General features: G+C 38.6%; 3 protein-coding genes across 5 annotated transcripts in view; all 3 read left to right on the top strand.

Annotated features, from left to right (window-relative positions):
* The first annotated feature begins 174 nt into the window (after window positions 1-174).
* Window positions 175-7,056, top strand: LOC127357526 (uncharacterized). Its single transcript, XM_051389767.1, has 6 exons — window positions 175-284; window positions 3,176-3,286; window positions 4,041-4,197; window positions 4,299-4,491; window positions 4,952-5,020; window positions 5,458-7,056. The coding sequence occupies exons 2-6, from the start codon at window positions 3,181-3,183 to the stop codon at window positions 7,054-7,056; spliced, it is 2,124 nt and encodes a 707-aa protein (XP_051245727.1). The 5' UTR covers window positions 175-284; window positions 3,176-3,180.
* Window positions 7,052-19,109, top strand: LOC127358310 (uncharacterized). The gene is made up of 11 exons (XM_051391302.1): window positions 7,052-7,379; window positions 7,485-7,577; window positions 8,631-8,762; window positions 9,035-9,191; window positions 11,566-11,758; window positions 12,030-12,107; window positions 13,303-15,154; window positions 15,495-15,587; window positions 17,649-18,218; window positions 18,738-18,815; window positions 19,060-19,109. Exons 1-11 carry the CDS (start codon window positions 7,319-7,321, stop codon window positions 19,107-19,109), a joined length of 3,357 nt encoding a protein of 1,118 aa, XP_051247262.1. The 5' UTR covers window positions 7,052-7,318.
* LOC127357523 (zinc finger MYM-type protein 4-like) overlaps window positions 18,738-23,699 on the top strand; it is a 20,331-nt gene continuing 15,369 nt past the window's right edge. For 2 of the 3 annotated variants that reach the window (XM_051389757.1, XM_051389755.1), the window contains exons 1-8: window positions 18,738-18,811; window positions 19,060-19,192; window positions 19,442-19,602; window positions 19,916-20,075; window positions 20,156-20,350; window positions 22,634-22,793; window positions 23,157-23,221; window positions 23,305-23,543. In XM_051389757.1, the coding sequence (XP_051245717.1) occupies window positions 19,130-19,192; window positions 19,442-19,602; window positions 19,916-20,075; window positions 20,156-20,350; window positions 22,634-22,793; window positions 23,157-23,221; window positions 23,305-23,543 (1,043 nt within the window). In that variant the 5' untranslated portion in view covers window positions 18,738-18,811; window positions 19,060-19,129. The remainder of the gene's footprint in view (window positions 18,812-19,059; window positions 19,193-19,441; window positions 19,603-19,915; window positions 20,076-20,155; window positions 20,351-22,633; window positions 22,794-23,156; window positions 23,222-23,304; window positions 23,544-23,699) is intronic. The other variant, XM_051389756.1, reaches the window with a different exon arrangement.

Raw genomic sequence — 23,699 nt, 5'->3', positions numbered from 1 at the left:
GTATCTGAGTCCCCATAAACCACATAAGTCAGTATTGATCCGTGTGTGTCGGTCCACGGCTGCTCCCCGTGGCCAACAAATCCGCGGCCGCTGATTCGCTGCTTTCGGAGTCAGTCAGTGACGTGTTGATCGGTGATTGGCCGGAGCTGCTGCCACTCGTGCTACGTAACGCGCCGGCGCAGTCACGTGGTCTCTCGAAAGAGGAAAGAAAGGAAATATGGCCGCCACAGTGTTAGCAGCCTGTGTTTATCTTCTTCTTTCTACTGTAGGACCCTGAAGCAAAGGTAAATGTCGCTGTTTTTAATATATATATGTGTCGAACATACAGTAATTTAACACTAACGTAATGGTAAACCGATTCTAGCTCAGGTAGCACTCAGTAGTTGTTGTTGTTAGTTGTTGTTGTTGTTAGTTGTTGTTGTTAGCATGTGCACAGTTCTTAGTAAACAAATGTCAGATTCAACTCAGTCCTAACAAAACAGGCAAACTCCACTGTTGTATTTACTTATTATTTATTGTTTGAGCTCTGTGGAGGACTGAAAGTGCCACAATTAAATAAATAAATACACCATTCAATAATTACTTAAATGTGTCATTAATTAATTAAAATACTGATTCATTTAATGTAAAACACAGATATCATTATTTCACTGTTTACATTTACATTTCATGAATTAACTCACCCATCAAAAGTTGGTAGGCGGATCCTAACGCCTGATTGGTTACCCTAAAAAATAAAATAAAGTGTAGCAGCAGCTTGAGTTTCCCTTTTTCTTTGTTGACTGTTTCATATCTTGATTAACAGTCTCAACAAATTTTATAAATGAATATCAACACGTCTTTACAATTGAACAGTTTCTCTTTGTTATATCTTTCTATACACTTTCTGTTGTTCAGTGAGAGAATCGAGCTCTAACCTCTCTCCCTCGTTGGGCAGTGAATCAATGGGTCAGGATCAGTGTTGGTCATCTTACTTTAAAAAAGTAATTAGTTATAGTTACAAATTACTTTAGTAACTCAGTTACCACATTGTAAAAGTAATTAGTTACTCAGCAAAGTAACTAACGTTATTCTTTATGGTCTATAATTACATTTCTATAACATCTTCTATAACGTTAAAGATATTTTATAATCACTGAATAAAGAATAAAAACACTATATACAGTATTTTAGAACATTTGGTATTTATTTGAACTCAATAGGTTACAGCCGGCCATATGCATAGAAATAAAAATATATACAAAATAAATATTGAAAATAAAATTCACACACGTTACATAAACATTCTTCCTTTAACTTCAGTAAGCGAGTAGTAGTGTCGGTACTTCCAGTTTGATATCGCTACCTTTGAATTTCCCTAGCTCGTCGCCATTGTCTCTGTCTTGGCATCCGCCCACCCAGCCGATCATCATCGCATTTACAACATAGATTACCCCGTTACTGAAAAAATAACGCCGTTAGTAACGCCGTTATAAACGCCGTTACTCCCAACACTGGTCAGGACACTGGTTGAGTGATCATATTGGGATCTGAGCCTGCTTATTTTCTGTGACCTTGTTCAGACTTGAGTGGGTATGTTTGATGAAAACTTTGTGTTTTGTCTCATAGTGGCGTTTCACACTGGCACTTTTAATCAGCGCCACGGTCTCTGAACATATGAGACACACTGGTTATGTGCTCCCAGTGGGAAGAATGAATGTGAATGAATATGTCCATTAAAAGCTCGATTTTCTATCCACTTTTCTCTTCTTAGAGAGCGCCATAAATCTTCTGTTGTCTCGCGCTCACTCATCTCTCTGTTTCCTCTCCATGTATCTGTGACTTCTCTTTCCGTCTGTCTCTCCTCTCTCATCGCTCTCATCTCTGTATTCAGTCGCGCTGTTTAAACAGATTTGAGTGGCTGAGCAGCATCACGTGGGATGGCTTAACTAGCATGCGATTGGTCTGTGAGCTTCCTGATCTGCTAAACAAATACCGTAAAGACTAAAAAAGCTGTGCTGGTTAAAATAGAAGCTCCCCATCAAAATTTAGAATCCTCAATAATGAATTGATTATAGGTCTGGGTCCGCATAGGACGGTGTCTGGGTCCAGACTCGCCTGTTAGCGACCTCTGCCCTAGAAAGTTCATGAAGATCTTCCAGGCACTCTACTTCAGACCAAAGCAATGGATCAGGCTAGATTCGCGTTGGCCCCACCCACTGAGTTTGATGGCTGGCTGACCATGAAATGTAAACAGTGAAATAATTATATATGTGTTTTACATTAAATGAATCGGTATTTGAATTCATTAATGACACATTTAAGTAATTATTCAATGGTGTATTTATTTATTTAATTGTGGCACTTTCAGTCCTCCATAGAGCTCGTGTTTGTAGGTAGAAGTTGTTCCCGACCTTTTTTCTATCATTCAGTAAACCGACGACCCCTCATGAGTTATTATGAATGTTTTATATCATATCTATATGCATATAGTGTGTATTTATTCAGAGTAGCCTTTATGTTTTCTATTATGTCTTTTTTTTCTGATAATTTATGGAGCTTTTTATATTGTTTTATGTTTTGTTTTCTATATATAACAACCTCAACTACTCAATATGCCTCTTTTTAAGACAAATTGTGTTTTATTCTCTCTGATGCTGTTAGTTCTTGTGGTAGTTTTATCTGCAGACTTTTCTAATGCAGGAAAAGTCTGTTAAGTAGGAAATAGTTTGTGTTCAGGTCTTTAAAGTTTCTATCTTAAATAATAAGCTAAACTTTTTAAAAAATCCTTTAGTTTTCTGCAGAGAAATGAACAAAATTCTGAAATATAATCAATATTATGTATATTTTTCCCCCATGAAGCTTTGGTGACCCCCACGTTTGGAACTACTGAGTTAAATCAGCACAAACTGCCATTGTTTATGGAATTTGCAGCAAATTGAGACGGGAAATAACATTTTTATTTCACTTAACAAAACTGATAAAATGACCTGAAGAGCTTCTTAATTTGTCAAACAAACTCTCTTATTGCAACGGAGAAAAACATCAGCATATTCTATGGATGAAAAACACTTTTATTAAGCAGTTTTAGTTGCTATGAGCCAAAACCTTCTATTGTCTGCCATATATGTACAGAGAACATTGTTTAGATCAGCAGATCTCATATCAACCAAACCTAATTGTGTATCTTTTCCAGCTACCATGGAGAAGAAAAGGCGACTGACTCCAGAGCAAGATGCCCTGAAACACATAGTTGCATGCAAAGATAAACCTTTTCTGGAGGAAAGGTATATAGACTCCTTTAAAGGTAAGATTTACCTGATAGTAGCTTCTATATTGATATTGAAGAGATTTCTGGTCTTACAGTCTAGGGTAATCATAATATGATATGTAGATGTGAATGATTCAAATAATCAGTAGCTTGTGTGTTTACGGGGGAGTTGGAGTGAACTAAGTTGTGATGTATGAAGGTAACACAGGCTTCCCATACATCCTGGAAAACCTGGAAATTTAGAGACTAATTTTCTAGTCACCTGGAAAAACACCTGGAAATTGACTAAAATGACCAAATATTCTGGAAATAATCTGTGTTATCTTATAAAATGTTAATTAGCCTGTGGCCAAATGTTACAGTTAGAGGAACTAACACGAATAATGCACAAACGATGGCCACCTATGCGGCCCGGTATTGTCAAGAAAAATGATTACTCAAAAAGAGTGGGAACCCTGTCACAGACTATTGTTTACATAAAAGTAAAAACCAATATACACCCACTTGTAAATAATAATAGAAACATTCCTGTTGTTTAGAGTCAGACACTGCTGAAAATGTGAATTTTTCTGTAGTAAAATATATATAGAAAAATCCTTTATTCCCCTTTTTGGCAGGATGGATTTGAAGATATGTTTTATTTGAGTGCCAAGAGGAGATTTCTCTCTCTGTTATATTTGCTTTGTCGAAGTAAACTAATGGTTATGGTCATGCAAGTTACCACTGGCTCTGATAAATGGACCATAAATACACTTGACTAATGTTTTCATGTGAATCTTTGCTTCTCTAGGGAGAGGAGTCTTTACCCACAAAGCCCTTAAACCATCAATGTTTGTTGTCGAATATCGGGGGAACATCTTTCCTCACAAACACACAACCCCTAAGAAATGTGGTGATGCGCTAAACAGTTTTTTGTTTGAGTTTACATGGAAAGGAGCACAATGGTGGTAAGTTACCTGCTTGTTATTCAGGTTTATCATGACGAGACCTCTGGATAGGTTAAAGTATGGTTGAAGTGTCATTAAGGGTGTTTTATCTTTTCTTGCAGCATTGATGCTTCGACAGAGGATAAGACCCTTGGAAGACTTGTGAATGATGATCACATAAGTCCCAACTGTGAAATGAAGACAATTGTTTGCAAGGGGAAGCCACACTTGTGCCTGTTTGCAGTGAAAGAAATCTCTCCAGGCGAGGAGATAACGTACAACTACGGGGACGCCTCTTACTCGTGGCGCTCAAGGGTAGGTTTGTGTGATAGAAAGAACCTTGTTTTTTATTTCTGTATTAAAATTACTGTCTTTTACTAGTTTATTAGGCACATCCAGCTAAAATCAATGCGGGAAAATGCAACAGTCCTGCAGTAAATCCTCCATTAAAGTTATAATGTTTATAAAGTTTGTGATACTGTTCAAATGTATTACTAAATTATCATTTAACTTGCTTAATTAAATATGAATAAATAATATAGAATATAATAAGCTGGCAACTGAGTGCACATGCCATGTTTTAGATGCCCAAAACAACAAGTATGTATACAGTTTTTGAGACAGAGTTTCTAGGTTGTTTATATAGTTATACTGGCAACTGTGTGCAATGTTCATTTTTGATCCTACATGGGGACTCGGTACTCAGTAAAGTACACAAAGTCACTCAGATTTGCAGTGTCAAATTTAACCCTTTTTTTCTCTCACACATTTACAGGAGTCCTTTGCTGGATCAAGTACTTCACAAACACACTTTTATGCAACTTCAACACCAAAGAATGAAAGGGTATGTAAAACACCACATTCTCTGCCCACTCCTCCAAATAAGACAGTTCTGCAACATGTGCACACTGTCACACACCTCTAGAGCTCACTGATTCAGTGTAACTGCGCCTGGTTTTGTTTTTTGTACAGGTTATAGATAGATAACATGTTGACTGGTGAGTTTTAGAGGGGATGGCTGTTTTGTTACCTTTTGGACGGAGCCAGGCTAGCTGTTTGTCCCTGTCCAATCTTAATTATACACTAAGCTAAGCTTACTAGCTGCTGGCTGACATTAGTGTGGTCATTTAATTGATCTCAATTAACACTTCTAAGTAGATTTTCCAAAATGCTGAACTACAACTATAATGTTTTAACAGCATACTTGCAGAGCATGTTTTTCTGTGTGTACGTATAAAGTAATCTATATGTATATGTTTCTTGTTTGTACTGTATTTCCAGCTTGAGGACTCTGCGGCATCGTCCAACTCTGATAATTCTGGCTCTGATGACGATGAAGATGATGACAAACTCTCTGACAGCGGACCAAGTCATGAAAATGACAGTTTTGCCAACAGTCAGCTGGACTTTAGGGACAGTTCTCCTTTAACAAATATGGATTCCTCTCAAGAGGTGACGGAGCCGCTGGAATACGATGATGCTTTAAGCCCCCAGCCTGAGGACGAAGCTGCTTTCAACTCTGATGAACCCGCCTCGGATGAAGACTACAAACCCAGCAAGTATACACAAAAGCCAGACGAGCGCTTTTACACCATTAAAAATCATTGTTACGTCTGCGGGAAAAGTGTTTCTAAACTTGCTCGACACCTTTTAACGCACGCTGATGAAGAGCCTGATATCGCTGAAGCTGCTGCGTTGCCGAAAAACTCCAGGGAGCGAAGACGGGTGTTTGACCATTTACGTAACCTGGGAAATTACAAACACAATCAAGAGGTGATGAAGAATAAAAGTGGACAGTTGAAACTGAGAAGACGACCTACAACGGTGGCGGTCAATGCTAAAAGCCACGCGCACTGTCTGTACTGTAAAGGCATGTTGCAGCGGAAGGAATTGTGGAGGCATGTATCCAGATGTCACGCTAGGCCAATGTCAAAGTCTACAACAGGTGGCAAGAAAAGAGTCTTAAGTGAGATTTCTCTTGCGGAGTCACCATACTCCCATAATCTTCCATCTGGTGTGTGGAAGATGCTTTTGGGTATGAAACAAGATGAGATTGCGTTCACAGTTCAAAATGATCTCCTCCTAATGCAGCTGGCACAGTCTCTGTGCGAGAGGTATGGAAACAAAGCAAATAAACACGAGTTCATCAGACAGAAGCTGCGAGAAATGGGAAGACTTTTGCTTGCGCTGCACGACAAATCGATATTTAGCTTAGAAGATGCCGTCAAACCCAAAAACTTCTACAAAGTCGTTGAGGCCGTCAAAGACATCACTGGTTTTAATGAAAAGATGCAGAGCTATAAAAAACCAACTCTCGCTTTGAAATTAGGACATTCGCTCAAAAAAATTGCCGCCATTGTCCTCGCTGGTGCTGACGGGAATGAGCAGATGATGAAAGACACAAAGACGTTCATAAAGTTGTGTGCAAAAGAATGGAGTGAACTTGTCTCCCAGACAGCACTGGCTTCGTTGAGTGGACGAAAAGTGAACAAACCGTCTACGATACCGTTCACACGCGACATGCAGACTTTCTACAAGTACTTAGAAATAACATCGGCTTCTGCCATTGAAAGCCTGAGAGTGCAGCGCAGCCCACAGGTGTACAATGCTCTCTGCAGAGTGACGCTGGCACAAGTGTCGGTCTTAAACAAATGTGCTCCCGAGGTTTCAAAAATGACCCTGAAGTCATTCCAGGAGAGAGGCGACACGACGCAAGTGCTGTCCAAACATTTCATCAGAATAAATATCCTGAGCAGGGCCGGCCAAGACGTTGCTGTCTTGTTGACCTCTGAACTCGTCAGTGCAATGTCACTGCTTGTGAGCAACAGAGAAGCCTGTGGTGTCCACAAGGACAATCCTTTCTTGTTTGCGAAAGCCTAACTCTTCTGCTACCAGCCTTTACCACGGAGGGAACTGCATCAGGGCTTTTTCAAGTCTGTGTCGGGCAAAGAACCCAGACCATCTCAGGTCGGTGCATCTTCACAAGCACATCGCGAGAGTCTTTCAGATTCTCAACCTGGAGAACGACGAGCTCCATCACCTGGCCAAACTGTTGGGCCACGACATCCGGGCAGACAGGGACTATTATCGGTCGCCGGAGGCAGCGGTGGAACTTGCAAAAATAGCAAAACTCCTTCTGGCGATGGAAAAGGGCTCTCTTGAAAGATTCAAAGGAAACTCTCTGGAGGAGATTGAGATTGAGGGTATGTATAATACACACGTCTGACCTGCCAGTGCTTGTGTAGTAGAGACAAATCCCTTCTTAAATTACAATGTATGCATGCTGTGTCCTTTTTTTTTTATTCAAGATGAATTGGAGCCCGATGTGGAGCAGGGCAACCCTGAAAACGAGGAATCTGAGGAGGACGATGAAGAATCAGATCCTGTAGTTCAGTACAGCGGTATGTAGTGAAGATAACTGTTTCCCCTTCCTATTTATCTGTAATCTAATCTATTCCAGTCGATAATGGACATTACTTCATTGTCTCTTAACTGACCATAAGATTCCCTCTTGGTCAATTTGAATAAAAATGTAATCATTTTAAATATTCAAATGTGGTATTAATTACTGAACTGGACACACCACAGAAGAAGAGTCTCACACAGGTTGCACAAGTAAAGGATTTAAAAAATATTTAAATTTTTATTTTATGATGTTAAGCATCATTATAAATGCTTTATTCAAGTAGGTAAAGTTTATTTACGAATGCACAAAGTGTCTCAGAAGTGGGGCTGCAACTAACAATTATTTTCAATTATAGATTAATCTGTAAATCATTTTCTCCATGAATTGATTATTGATTGTTCCATAAAATGTGAGAAAATGGTGACAGTGGAGATCCTAGTTTCCCAAAGCCCAAATATTAATGTCTTATTTTGTCCACAACACAAAGATACTCAGTTTACTGTCATAGAGGAGTAAAGAATCCAGAAAATATTCACATTTGAGAAGCTGAAATTTAAAAAAAAGAACTCAAAATGATCGATTATCAAAATAGTTGATTCATTTAATAGTTGACAACTTATCAATTAATTGTTGCAGCTGTACTCAGAAGTCAATGTTAATATAATGAGGTCAGAATATATAAAAATATTTCATAATATTTGACTTTTAGTTTTCCCACAGGTAGTTCGGAACAGTTTGGTCACAGCAGATACGTCACTAATATAATGGACTCTAATACAACGTCAGGGAGTTAAATTGTCACAACACAGACAAATTAACATGATTAGTTTCACCACAGCTTTTTTGAGCTTTTATATTGCATTGCATTGCATTAAATTGTACATGTGTTCTCAATAATTGGTGATTAATTAGCTTATTGGTATGAATAAAACTAAAATATATCACATATAATAAAATGCTTTAGGGCAGTTTTTCAGGGTTTGTGTATGAGACCAATGTTAGTCTTGTTTATGCTTTAATATTTAACAATTGTGGATAATCCTTCCAGATGCTATGGAACAACAAACTGTCCCAAGGAAGCAGAGAAGGCGGCAGACTCCTGAACAAGATGCTGTGGAGCACATTAAGGACTGCAGAGACAAACCCTTCCTGGAAGAAACGTTTATTGACCCTGTTAAAGGTTTTTTTATTTATTCATTACTTATTTAAGAAATTGAAATCTAGATTTCGTAGATAAATTCACAACACACTGTTGGCATTTTTATTAGTTGATTTTATTAATAAAGATTATTTTAGCTCCAAATAATGAGACTGATATATCCAGTAATGCTCTAATCTACAGGTATGTCTGATGTTTTATGTGTTTGTTGCAAGCTTTCAGTGGGATGTTGGACAATAATTGGATGTAACTTGGACTGTTTTTTTTTTTTTAATTTATTCTTGCGGTTATAGGGAGAGGTGTGTTTACCCGTGAATCAATTGAACCATCGACCTTCGTAGTCGAGTATCGGGGGAACATCTCTTCCAACAAAGAAACCAGGAAGAAGAAATGTCCTGATACTCTCAACGATTATTTGTTTGACTTCTCATGGAAGGGAAAAGGCTGGCGGTGAGATTACTGGTTATACAGTGGGTATGGAAAGTATTCAGACCCCTTTAAATTTTTCAGTCTTTGTTTCATTGCAGCCATTTGCTAAAATCAAAAAAGTTCATTTTATTTCTCATTAATGTACACTCAGCACCCCATCTTGACAGAAAAAAAACAAATGTAGAAATTTTTGCAAATTTATTAAAAAAGAAAAACTTAAATATCACATGGTCACAAGTATTCAGACCCTTTGCTCAGTATTGAGTAGAAGCACCCTTTTTAGCTACTACAGCCATGAGTCTTCTTGGGAATGATGCAACAAGTTTTTCACACCTGGATTTGGGGATCCTCTGCCATTCTTCCTTGCAGATCCTTTCCAGTTCTGTCAGGTTGGATGGTGAACAGCCATTTTCAGATCTCTCCAGAGATGCTCAATTGGGTTTAGGTCAGGGCTCTGGCTGGGCCAGTCAACAATGGTCACAGAGTTGTTCCGAAGCCACTCCTTTGTTATTTTAGCTGTGTGCTTAGGGTCATTGTCTTGTTGGAAGGTGAACCTTCGGCCCAGTCTGAGGTCCTGAGCACTCTGGAAGAGGTTTTCTTCCAGGATATCTCTGTACTTGGCCGCATTCATCTTTCCTTCAATTGCAACCAGTCGTCCTGTCCCTGCAGCTGAAAAACATCCCCCATAGCCTGATGCTGCCACCACCATGTTTCACTGTTGGGATTGTATTGGGCAGGTGATGAGCAGTGCCTGGTTTTCTCCACACATACCGCTTAGAATTAACGCCAAAAGTTAAATCTTGGTCTCATCAGATCGGAGAATCTTATTTCTCATAGTCTGGGAGTCCTTCATGTGTTTTTTGGCAAATTCTATGCGGGCTTTCATATGTCTTGCACTGAGTGGAGGCTTCCGTGGGCCACTCTGCCATAAAGCCCCGACTGGTGCAGGGCTGCAGTGATAGTTGACTTTGTGGAACTTTCTCCCATCTCCCTACTGCATCTCTGGAGCTCAGCCACAGTGATCTTTGGGTTCTTCTTTACCTCTCTCACCAAGGCTCTTCTCCCACGATTGCTCAGTTTGGTTGGACGGCCAGGTCTAGGAAGAGTTCTGGTCGTCCCAAACTTCTTCCATTTAAGGATTATGGAGGCCACTGTGCTCTTAGGAACCTTGGAGGGCTGCAGAAATTATTTTGTAACCTTGGCCAGATCTGTGCCTTGCCACAATTCTGTCTCTGAGCTCCTTGGGCAGTTCCTTCGACCTCATGATTCTCATTTGCTCTGACATGCACTGTGAGCTGTAAGGTCTTATATAGACAGGTGTGTGCCTTTCCTAATCAAGTCCAATCAGTTTAATTAAACACAGCTGGACTCCAATGAAGGAGCAGATCCATCTCAAGGAGGATCAGAAGAAATGGACAGCATGTGAGTTAAATACGAGTGTCACAGCAAAGGGTCTGAATACTTATGACCATGTGATATTTCAGTTTTTCTTTTTTAATAAATTTGCAAAAATTTCTACATTTCTGTTTTTTTCTGTCAAGATGGGGTGCTGAGTGTACATTAATGAGAAATAAAATGAACTTTTTTGATTTAAGCAAATGGCTGCAATGAAACAAAGAGTGAAAAATGTAAAGGGGTCTGAATACTTTCCGTACCCACTGTATTTCAGATCTTCTGTTTAATGTTTGGTTCATGTCAGTGTTTCTCAAACTTTTTACCACCTCAGAAAATATTATGCTCCCCAAGTACGACCATTGTGACCGACATTAAAATACAGTAGCGCAGGCCGACCGTATTAGCTACAGACAGTTCACACAGGAGGCCGGTTTATTTCTAATAAGATTATTTAATGTTGACTCTTGAATCCTGAACTGAACCAGTTCAAAAACCAAAGCTAAATTAGTGGACAATAGTTTCACTAGGTCACATCACAATCACATTTTAGCTCATAACTAATCATGGATTTTGGGGTGAAATTGACGACGTAGCTGGCTGATATTAAAACAAAAAACATATTACAGGAAAAGCAAAACTTATTTTAAATCACATTTCAGCAACCTAATATTTCAAGTATTTTGATAGTATTATATATATTTATATTGCTTTATTACCTTTTTAAAAAATATTACTGAGACCATGAGAGGCAGCTCCCAGACCACCAAAGGTACATGTACTATAGTGTGAGAACCAGTGGTTAATGTTTGAGTGAATTTCTTGTGTGTGCAGTAAAAAGACCTAAATGTCAAGTCATGTCAATGTAAATTTGTGTTAACATCTTGACTGATTGAATCCACAAAACACCGAACAGTCCCCAGTCTGTCCTCACCATCAGTCAGTGTGATGAACAGCTGTTTTAAGAAGGGCTGAAGTTTCATTAAGAGTGTTTTCCTTGCAGCATTGATGCTTCAAAAGAGGATGGGACCCTCGGGAGACTTGTGAACGATGATCACATAAATCCCAACTGCAGAATGAAGAGAATTGTTTATAAGGGGAAGCCACACTTGTGCCTGTTTGCAGTGAAGAAAATATCTCCAGGCGAGGAGATAACGTACGACTACGGGGACTCCTCTTACCCGTGGCGCTCAGAAGTAGGTTTATTTTTTGCAGAGTGTCTTGATTTAAAGTTTGTGGTTAAATATGAGCCTTGTCATCATGTCATGAATAATTAAAGTTTCAGCTGTTGACATCTATTGCAGACATGTTTACAGATATCTTGTACATATTGTCAACAAAAAGTCAACATTAAAGATTTATAACATAACTGTTGCGTTGGATTTATATTTAGATTATATAAGACTACATAATGAACACTGTTGGAGTTTCAACTTGCAGTACTTTGACTTTCTATCTTCTTAATAGTTACAGGAATCCGGTGGAGAACTGAACACATCACAAACGGACCTAAATGCTGCTGCACCTTCACCAGAGGAGGAAACTGTAGGTGTTCAATGTGTTTCCCTTATTGATCACCAGGTAGATGGAGGGTCATTATCGTCTCCATGAAGGCTGCAGCTAATGTTTTTTAACGTTTAAATTCTTTTTTATTTCTGTTATTTTAGGGCCACAGCTTATTTTTATTTTCATTATTGATTAACCTGCCAATTTAAAATGCCACATTCTCCTCCGTATTTTCTGTTGACAGACTAACCAATTTATAATTTCGGCTCAATTAAAAATAAATTCGCTAAATTGTTTATTCAGTTGAGAAAATGTCAATATTAATAGCAAATGCATATTCAAATTACAAACCCCAGTGAGACAGATAAGTGACCAGAATAAGTTGAACAAAAGAGAGAATATGAAAGTCTGAAGTCTGAAAGTAAGCACTGAATGAAGCTTTGTATTTTATACTGGTACACTGATGGTGTTATTAGATAATGTCTACAGTAGGGTTGTAAAAAAAAAAAAATAAAAAAAATGTTTATTCTGTTCACAAATTAGACTTCGGGTTCATATGAAACAAATATGCACTCTGGTGGAGGTGTTTAATGAGGCAGGGAGGCAAATCAAAATAAATATTCTGTAAATTCAAATCAGAGCGTCTTCCATGTCTGGAATTGAATGTATTCTTGAGTCTATAAGGTAATAATATAATAAGATAACCTTGTTTGACTTGAGAAATGGGTGACTTAAAAATGTTTTTGTTTTTTTCTATACTATACTAGGTACTTGTACTATATTAACTGGGTTAAATAGAATTGCATTACTAAAAAGAGACTAAAATACAGTTTTCATTGACAAAAACTAGACGAAAATAGTCATGGATAATTCTGACTAAAATAAGACTAAAATGCTCAGACTTTTAATCTACTGAAAGACTAAAAAGAGTATAAACGTGACTAAAACTAATCAAAACTAAAATGACAGTTTGACACAAAGACTAGACTAAAACTAAAATTAAAACAGGCCGCCAAAAACAACACTATTGAGTATATAATTCAAGATGTAATAAGATGCCCATGTGGTCACTTTATATAAATAGTTTATTCATTGAATTTACAGAAAATGTGCTATATGGTGATACATATTGTTATTGGTATATGAGAGTTTGGTCATATTACGCAGCCCTAGTCTAGAATTAAGTTAGAAGTTGTCTGTCACACTGCTGAGCTCCTTTTGTTGTTAATTCCAGGTTGAAGACATGGCAGGAGCCTCCAGTTCTGCAGAATGCTGCTCCGATGACGAGTACGTACCTGAGGCTGAACCGAGCAGCGACGAGGGTTTGACCAGCAACGACAAACACCAGCCCGTCGATGCTTCATGCGTCCAGCAGGAGGACGAGGCTGATTACAGCTCCGATGAGTTGACCTCTGAAGAAGAGTCCAAAAAGACTTCCTACAGAAACAGAAACTATTGTTACGTTTGCGGGAAACCTCAAACTAAACTTGCTCGTCACCTTTTCACCCATAGAAAGCAAGAGGCTGAAATAGCTGAAGCGTTTAAACTCCCCATATACTCCAAGGAGCGAACTGTAATACTGGATAGGTTGCGAAACAGAGGGAATTATAAACATAACGAAGAGGTTTTGAAGACTCACAACGGAGAACTGAAAGTGAAAAGAAGAACCCCAAACGTGTTCATCAACGCTCAAACATTTGCACTCTGTCTCTACTGTAAAGTCATGTACTGTCGGAAGGACATGTGGCGACACATGCAAAGGTGTTCCTTGAAGAGGTCCTCAGAATCTCCGACACGTCGCAGGAGTAAAGTCTTAAGTTTGGTTGCTGCTGCAGAGTGCACAGACCCCGAAGAAATCTCGTCAGATGTGAGTAAGTTATTAAACAAAATGAAGAGAGACGAGGTTACATCTGTAATTAAGAATGATTCCCATTTACTGCAGCTGGCCCAGTGTTTGTGCCGCTTGAATAAAAGTAAAAAAAAGAATAAAGCCAACATATCGATGAGGGTGAGGATAATGGGAAGACTCCTGCTAGCGCTGAGGAAGAAGTCCATAGGTACCTTTGAAGAGGCCGTCAAACCCGAGAACTTCAGCAAAGTCAGTGAAACCGTCAGAGAGCTCACTGGTTTCAATGAAGAGAAAAAGACCGCTTGCAGACAGAGTCTCTTGACGAGATTCATAAATTCCCTCAAGAAAATCGGTGAGATTAACTATGCCAGAGCTTTGAAAGAGGAGGCCGACGAACAGACAATAAACGTCGCAGAGACGTTTGTGAAGCTGTGCGACAGAGAATGGAGCTACGCCCACCCATCAAGGGCGTGGTTGACGATCCCAAACGCGCCGACCGTTCCGTTCACACGCGATGTGCAGCTTTTCTGTCAGTGCATGGAGAAGACGGCTGAGTCTGCCGTTGAAAGTCTGACAATGTATGAAAGCTCTCCGGTTTACACTGCACTCCTCAGGGTGACAGTTGCTCAATTGTCTGTCTTAAACAAAAACATGCAACAAGTTTCAGGAGTAACGCTCAAGTCATTCGCAGAAAGGGACGAGAATGAGCTTCAAGGAGACGCCGCTGTTGGCCAGTCGCAGTTTGAGCAAATTCTGTCGAAGCACTCGATGCGGATCAATCTCATGACCACCAAGGGCAAAAAGGTTGCTGTTACGTTTACCCCTGAGCTGCTCACTGCATTACAACTGCTCGTGAGCAAGAGAGAGTCGTGTGGTGTACATAAAGATAATCCCTTTTTATTTGCAAGACCTGGTGCTAAGTGTTCAAGTTTCTACTACGGACACCAGTGCGTCAGTGCTTTTGTAACTCGGTGTGGTGCAGAGAACAAAGCAAACTTCAGGTCTGTGTTTTTTCACAAGTACATTGAAAGAGTTTTCCAGATTCTCAACCTCACGAACGACAAGCTCGATCAACTAGCTAAACTGCTGGGCCGCGACATTCGGACCGAGAGAGAGTATTATCAGACGCCGGAGGCTGCTGCCGACATTGCAAAAATCTCACAGCTGCTGTCAGCGATGGAGAAGGGATGCCTGGAAAGATTCGAAGGGAAATCTCTTGAGGAAATTGAGGTTCCAGGTATGTGTCCAGAACTTAAAGGTGCTCTGTGGAGCTTTCTTTTTAACTTTTTAATGAGTGTTCACAAAATGCACCGTTTATCTGCTTGAGGTCTAACAAACACATTTATTTTTATTACATCCATGTTTACTTGCAAGTACTCTTGTTCCTTTCCTCTTGCTGGCAGATTTCTGCAGTTCTTGGTGCATTACCGTCACCTGCTTGTCAGTGGAATAATATGAATCTAACGTGCCAAAAAACATATCCAGATTATTTTATAAATTTCTTCATATTAATGTAAACCTCGTCACCCAGCCCTATCGGTACCTGAAAGGCGTACATACATAACTTTCCTCTGTAGATGAACTGGAGCCAGAAGTTCTGGAGGACAGCCCCGAAAACAGTGGCGCTGAGGAGGACATTGAAGAATCAGAAAGTTCTCTTCAGCTGAGCGGTAAGAGACACAAACTCTACTACTACCCATTAAACTGTATTATACATTATATCAAATTTGTTTTAAATACAGACATTTTTAGTGGCATTGAAGCTGGTAATATAAAGGATCATCCTCCAGTGAATCTGAGGTAAGACAGAAAAGTTATTGATTGTCACCAAAATGCTCCACGAATGACGATTTCTTACTTTCTTACTGTCTCTAATTCAGGCCTTATTAAATGTCTGACTTTGTTACTTGTACCAAAGGACATTTTTATTTCAGGTTTAAAAAGAAAAAGAGAAGGATTGCTTAACCCTCGTATTGTCTTCCCGATTGCCATACACCTTTTGGTCCTGTTGTTTACAGCATAAAGTGTAAATTATTAATCAATTCTGTGTTACACCTTTAGTCTTACTTCAGTCTAACCCGCTACCACACATTTTTCCCTTTATTTTTTTACAATTTCGGGCCAATAGACCATGTTTATATGAAAGTATACCCTATTTTTTAGTTAAAACAAAATGAAACAATTAATTATTTTTACCATATATTATTTTGACTATTATTCCTCTGGGGTCAAAATGACCCAACCTGGTTCGACTGTTATTTATAGCATAAAGTATAAATTATCACCCACCTCTGTGTTTCAACTTTTTAGTCAACTTTATTCAGCTCATTAACTGACATATATATATATATATATATATATATATATAAATATATATATATATATATATATATATATATAAAACAACATTTCAACATTAATTTACAAAATGTTCAACTTTTCCAAACTAACCAGTTGCATGCGAGGCAGGTAGTGATGGCATGATGTTTGCAGATGTACGCGTTGCATTTTTGGCATATTGTGGATGTTTTCAGATCACTCTGGCAAAGGCAGAATTTGCATCTGCCTCTTTTGAGTGATGGGCCAGAAGGGGCAGCTGGGTGAGGGGAGATCGGTGAGGTGGAGATCGGTGAGGTTGAGTTTGGTGAGGGGGAGATCAGTGAGGTCAAAAATGATCTCATGAGCTTCCTGTACAGTATAGCGCTTCTGCCTCCTCATTGTCCTGCCTGTCTCTTTCTAAAATGCCCCAACATCTCTGAAAAAAGACCTGTTTTTGTTTGAATTGCTTGATCCACCACCTTTCATGTTTTGACACATCAAATCTTTTTTCAAATCAGATTTAGACCACTTCCATATGTGGTCCTGAATCCAACCCAGGTCTGATTTTTTTCAATGTGGCCGCAGTGTGAACAACCAAGGCGGATTTGATGCGACTTTTACGTCAATCTACATCGACATTTGTCAAAATTACGCGCCGGCGAGTTCGCAAAGCAAAGCGAAGCAGCAGCAAAATGGAGTTGTGTAAACCTATTGGCCTTTAAAGGGTTAAAATACCCAAAATATGATACATATTTGATATGTATATTTCAAGCTGAAGTAGTTCTAAAAGACTGACTAATTTAAGGTGGAAAGAAATATTGATTTATGAGATTTTTACAGCAGTTTTAGGGAATGGCAATTTTTTGCCCTTACGAACAAATGAGTTTTTGTTTAAAATCTGACACTGCAGAAAAAATAATAATGCATTAAAATCAATGTTGCTGCCAATCATTGACCCATCTCAGGTCCTAAAAATATTTATAAGCATATACTCCATGACATTATTTTATGGAAATTATAAGTTTTTTTGTTTTTTTCAATAAAAAAAGCAGAGTTGTGTAAACATATTGGCCTTTAAAGGGTTAAAATCCCCCACATATAATAAATATTTGATATGTATATTTCAAGATGAAGTAGTTCTAAAAGATTGACTCATTTAAAGTAGAAAAAAATATTGATTTATAAGATTTTTACAGCAGTTTTTGCGAAGGTGGCATTTTTCTGCCATAGGAACAGATGTGTAAGTTTTTTAAAGGAACCCCTAAGGGTTAATTAGTTGAATCCAAGAAGTGTAAACTTTATTAATCAGGAAATGTTTGGCGTCTCCAGCTGGATAGAAATCCACTGATACAAACAGTGAACAAGTGTATAATAATAATCTTCTCACATACCTGTACCTCTCTCTCTTTTAGGCTCCTCTTCGGCAACAAAAAAACGAAAAGAACCCAGCAGAGTTTCCAGAGTTTGTCCCACGAAGAAACGAAGCCGAGGCCGGAGCAAGAAGCTGGAGTGTGAAGATGAGGCACCGGAGCAGAATGATGAGGTGAACGCAGAGAAGGATGACGGGTCAGAGGAAATACCTCCGAGCTATGATGTCAAAACACCTGAGAATACAGTGTCTCATAGCAACGAAGACGCAGCGAAGATTTGTTTCAGTGACGACGATGAGGACATGAATGTGGACTTTGACATGGACGTGGACACCGATGACGACAGTGTCAGGAATGATGGATATGGTGACACAATGCCTTTGATACCAGATGTAACAGATGTACCAGATGTGACAAAGCAGGACAACGACAGCAGTGATACTGAGAAGGCCGATGGCTTAACTACCAAGCACACTACTGCTGCGGACCTCGAGGAGACCATGGAGACGGACGCAGTGAACCACGTGGGGGAAAAGCATCGAAAGAAAAGAGGGGAACAAAAGAACTGTATGGATGTGGATAGTAGAAGTTCCTCTGCCATCTTAAATACAGGTAAAATCAATCTGGAAAAGTCAGGTTATCACCACTGTATAGTATAAGTAGTGGACAGAGCTGTGTGTCTTAAACCTGCATTCTGTGTAATGGCCAGCAGGGGGAGCAGACACCATTCGGTCTTATGGAGAAATGAGCCGACTTCTCACTTGATTTATTAGTTCAGTAAACAGTTTCCTAATGAGTTTATGGTTTAAATCACTCTGACAAGTCTTCTCCCATAGAACATGAAGTTCATTTTGTAAATTATGGACCAATTTGGAGTAAAATAGACAAACCAGATTCATCCTCCCAGTACAGTTGTTATGAAAGGGGAATGTAGCTATAGAGACTAAAACTGTTTTTGTACCAGCCTGTAAACATGTTTAATATTTGCTGTATAGTTGAGTATTTTAATTTGAAGCCTAATGGAGATTGACTCACTTCTGTAACCAGCCTCAAGTGGCCGTTCAAGCCACTGCAGTTTTTGTCACTGCTGGTTGCTACTTGGTTTTACAGCCATATTTGATTTCATTACAGAAAAGAAGAAGAAATTATCAGCTGCTTTAACTGGAATGAAAGAAGTGAAGATATTAGTATCAAAACTGGACATTGTGAGTATACACACTTTCTTGCAATTTGTCTCTAATATTATAATAAATATGTATGAAGTATAAATAAAACTTTCTTTATAGACACACTATTGGCAACAACATCACCCTTTCTGCTGTATAATGATCTGATTATGCTCATTTGTAGCTGTAGATTATTTCTTTAGACTCACTTTAGACTTTTGACAAGAATATAAAAAGTCTCAACAGTACTTGATTTCTATCTTCTTATTGTTGTTTGTTTGTCTCAGGAGAAGTTGCAGACTCCAATCCACATTTCCCAGTTATCATCTGTGGGTGACTCTGTCAATCAGCACATCCATGACGACAACAACCAACAACAACATCACACAAGACGTCACAAACAAACCGGACAACGCAAAGGTAGCGGGACATACTTCTCCTGAGTTTAAATGATAGTTGAACAAATCATTTATAGGAGTTTCACATTAAATGTATGAGATATTCATAATTTAAATCCCCATTAAGGCATTTTTTTTTAATAACATCATCTGAAAATGTGAAAGGATAAGCAAACATTCAAAGCTGGAATAAGCAGGTCCAGTGTTACATATTTCATTCTGTATGTGGAAGGAAGGAGGATAAGTTAAAATCTACTCTCTTGCACATCAGGAAATGCAGATGACCTGCTCCCACTGCCAGAAGGCCATGATGAAGGGTCAAACGGCTTACCAGAAGAAGGGATTCACAGACGTCTTCTGCTCCAAAAACTGCCTATTCGCCTTGTTTCCCGTCAACAAACCAAACACCAAGATCTGTCATTTCTGTCATAAGTGAGTCTGTAAATAAAACATCACTTTTATCTTAAACTACTACACCATTGTTCTTGCACATAGTAACATATGTAGTAGTATAAAGTATGATTCAGTGGTTTCCAGTGGCTGGAGGAAGCCTAAAACTTGCTTTTTAGTAACACATTGTTGTGTAAATAATGTCTTGTTTTTAAAGTTCTGATTTAAACTAGCTAGCTATTCAAGCAAGCCTCTCAACCTCTACATTACCCTGATTGTCATATCACAATCTTCTGTATAAACATTACCTTTGTGTCAAAGTTTATTCTGTTTATCCTCTTCTTCCCTCTGTCAGGGCGATATCACAGCCTCTGGACCTCATCATGGCTGCTGTGGATGTTAAGGGAACTATGAAGGACTTCTGCAGTGTGACCTGTCTGGTTTCTTTTAAGTCCAACACGCCGCCCGCCCAAACACCACCGTCCATCTGCATGATGTGCAACAAATCCTGCACTGTAAGCAAAAACACATTGTATTAATTTTAACTATAAACTCTTTGTCGTACTCACTTCTTCTTTATCCTCATCTCCTACAGACCACAAGTGAGTTGACCCTGAACGGGTCTCTCCACAAGTTCTGCAGTGACTCCTGCATGGACGATTTCAGCAGACACAACATGGCCATGTGTGAGAACTGCAACTCCATCGGACGCAACAAACCACTCATATTGATGCTGAAGGAGGAGACGAAGACCATCTGCAGCGATGACTGTCTGGAGGAGTTCAAAGAGGTGCAGAAATATCACAATTATGGTCACTTAAGAAAGACGTAAAACACAAAAGAATGTGTTTAACTGTAAAGATCCACCTGATGAAACACTGAAACAAAAAACTGACACACTGTATAGATACAGTACAGGTCCAAATTTTAGATATATGTGTGTGTATATATATAATATATAGTGCCCAAGCAATATTCTGAAATGATAAAACTGGAGTTATCTGTATTTTAGTTGTTCCATGAAAAGACCAGAAACATTTGTGGCATTCAGACAACCAGAAGTGGGTCAGAGCAGTTTTTAGCTCACTCCAACAGGGGCAGGATTAAACTGTGCATTCGTTATGGGACTATTTTCAGCCACAGATTAATGCACATTTGGGGGCCGGTAGTGAGTATTTATGGTACTCGGTTGCTGCAGTAAGGCCTGCTGCTGTTCAGGATCTGTTTGTGCAGTTATGGTACAATTATTGATGCATTTCATCATCACAATACTTAAAATAATAGTATGAGGGACCTCAGGAGGAGCCAGCTGGCTTCATGAGCTCGTCAGTCATCACAAGTGTTGCTGATTTAGGCAGAAGGTGACGGAAACTACCATGAATAAAAGGAAATGCAGCTACAACAAAGACTTGGAAACTACTTATAGCTGGGTGAAGCCGTTAGAAGGCTACTATCACATAAGATCTGTGAAACGTTTGCTTCCTTTCATGTTTACTGTATATAGTGTGGGAGGTGAAGTTTCATTCAAATATATTTATGTCCTTTTTATATAATATATATATAATATATTTTATTCAACAAAAGACTTGAATCATATCTGTCAAAATAACTGCAATATGATGTTTTTACCATATCGAGCAGCTCTAGAGAGAGAAAAATGCATCTCAGAGAATCAGAATCACTTTATTGGCCAGATATCTGCACACATACAAGGAATTTTACTCCAGTTTTTATGTTTCTCTCAATGTACAAACACAGATTAACAGCATAAATATAAATAATAAACATCTAATATGTACAGTTATACATAAAAAACATTTGTAGACAGTAGAAAATAGTGCAGAGTGTAAAGGATGCTGAAATAAACGTACAGATTTCTTTATGTACATGAGGTACGTTGATATGACAGTACAGACAGGAAGATATATTAAAGTGATATAAAGTGTGTCAGTGCTGATGTTTACGTTCCCGGCTGTGGAAATGTCCGCTCCTCCAGGTTATCGACCCAACACAAATATCACGTTTTCCCCTCCGATCCGGTGCTCTCTCTATTTATTAATAATACATTTATTTTCTCTTGTTTTCATGTGTATATTGTTGTGTTGAGGTAATCCAAACGTTACAGAAAATAATTAAGTTACATTACTTTAATATTGTGTTACTTCGTTTAGATTACTGGCTGCATTTATTAAAAGATAACTAGTAATTTTATCAGATTACATCAGTAACTTAATCCAACTTCATTACTTTCCGTTACTTTTGGATTACCTTGTTACCAAATATGCAAATAAAAAAGAAAACAAATGTCTTATATGTGTGTGTTATTAGATTCAGTGCTGTTGATTGACAAGTTACAACTTGCATCTGGGACAGATTTAGTGGAAGGGCCCATAAATATGTTACGATTCAGTGACTTTGTTCCTCTTTTAAAAATAATAATGAATGAAAAACAAAATAATGGTGTAATTTTCACCCATTTATTTCACTGGAGGCTGTAATAATGAACACTAATGAACTATGTGAGATTAATTCATCATGGATGTTTTATTAAATTTAACTGCAGTCGAAGTATGTATTTTCTCCCTGTAATTGAACGGATCAGTTACTTTTATTTTGTGACTCTGTTACATGTAATCTGTTACTCCCAGAGCCTGCATTCAGTGCATTATAGGTCAAATGTTAGTAGCCTTTGCTTGTGTTTTCTTAGTTACACAGTAGAGAAGAAGGTGATGTTTTTACTGTCGGTCAATGCTGCAGTGGCGTCTGCATGATGAGAAAACTGTCACTATTATTAGTCTGTGGTGTTGTTTCAAAATAAACTACACTGGCTGCATTCATTTTAATGAAGGACACAAATGGAGAACTGGTGCACAGAGGAATGAGCTGAAGTAAGCTTTTTAAATTCATTGGTGGTTCTGGTTTTATTCAAGGTCGAAACCCCACTGTTGTCCAAAATATTTAATTCTTGCTCACTGATTAAAGGTTTTGCTGAAAAAAATCATTATTATATTATTATTATATAATTTGTCTGACAATCTGGTTGTTATTTTATTTTTTTTCTATTAATCTGCAGAGCATTGAGACTTCCTACCAGTGCACTATGTGCGACATTTCTCTACCGATGTCCGACATGGTTCACAATAAAAGCGACGAGGACATGGTGGAGCTCTTCTGCACTCGCACTTGTGTGAGGTCATACATGCTGCGGCCCGATATTGTAGACAAGCTTCAAGGTATGAGACTATAAATTTGTCAAGATGTGGGATTATGTGGTGTGTAGCGGGGTGTAGTGTCGCTGTAGTCTCTGGGTAATGTTTGCAAAATCTGCACCTCTTCTGTGGCTGATTTTAATCTCACAATGATCCTTACTAAGTGAAGTCGAGCAGCAGAGGTTAAGTAATAATACTACTGGTTCATTTTTAAAGCTAAATATGCAAGAGTTACTATAACTAATAATAATAATAATAATAATAAAAGGGTTTTTTATCCTTTTTTTAAAAAAAGGGGAATAATTTAGTGTAGAGTAAACTCACTTCTCCAGGCACCACTACACCCCTGAATAAACCTAATGATCAGTGTTTGTTTTCATCCTTCAGAAAAGAAAAACGCAGCTCTGTTGAGGAGGAAAAGAGGCAAACAATCGGAACAAACATGGAATACAGTGAGTATATTTCATACAGTAAAGCAGAGAGCGAGACAGCAGTTTGTTGTCATACGTCACTGTAACTGTCCATCATCCCGCAGGAGGACGGTAGTGTCACTTCAAACTCTGTCGCAAACGATACAGCTGCTAAATCGGAAACTCCGACATTCACCTTCGCAAAAGAGTGCGTTGTCTGTTGCCACTGTGGAAAGGAACTGCAGAGCGGAGAGACTCTGGTCAAGTTGAAGAAGTCACGAGAGGTTTTTTGCTCAGCCTCTTGTCTCTCTGAAAAACATCCTCACGTCAAACTGGACACCAAAAAGTGCTACAACTGCTTTCAGTAAGTCATGCTTTTCCATCCTGTATATATCTTTTATTTATGTGTGTGTACTTTTATTAGAGAGAGAGAGATTGAATTATGAGTGAATCATTTGAATTAGTCCAACATTTTTTTAGTTTTCAGTTTAAGACATTTTTCAAGACAAAAACCCAATGA

This window comes from Dicentrarchus labrax, unplaced genomic scaffold (assembly GCF_905237075.1).
Source record: "Dicentrarchus labrax unplaced genomic scaffold, dlabrax2021, whole genome shotgun sequence".
Classification (NCBI taxonomy): domain Eukaryota; kingdom Metazoa; phylum Chordata; class Actinopteri; family Moronidae; genus Dicentrarchus; species Dicentrarchus labrax.
Note: the sequence above shows the minus strand (reverse complement) of the source record. Positions and strands in the feature narration are given on the sequence as shown.

Excerpts from the sequence above, each read along its gene's own strand:
- LOC127357526 (XM_051389767.1), top strand. The coding sequence starts at position 3,181 with ATGGAGAAGAAAAGGCGACTGACTCCAGAGCAAGATGCCCTGAAACAC. Across the intron at positions 3,287-4,040 it reads GTATATAGACTCCTTTAAAG|GGAGAGGAGTCTTTACCCAC; the intron begins GTAAGATTTACC and ends TTGCTTCTCTAG. Across the intron at positions 4,492-4,951 it reads CTTACTCGTGGCGCTCAAGG|GAGTCCTTTGCTGGATCAAG; the intron begins GTAGGTTTGTGT and ends ACACATTTACAG.
- LOC127358310 (XM_051391302.1), top strand. The coding sequence starts at position 7,319 with ATGGAAAAGGGCTCTCTTGAAAGATTCAAAGGAAACTCTCTGGAGGAG. Across the intron at positions 15,155-15,494 it reads TGAGGAAATTGAGGTTCCAG|ATGAACTGGAGCCAGAAGTT; the intron begins GTATGTGTCCAG and ends TTTCCTCTGTAG. Across the intron at positions 18,219-18,737 it reads CTCTGCCATCTTAAATACAG|AAAAGAAGAAGAAATTATCA; the intron begins GTAAAATCAATC and ends ATTTCATTACAG.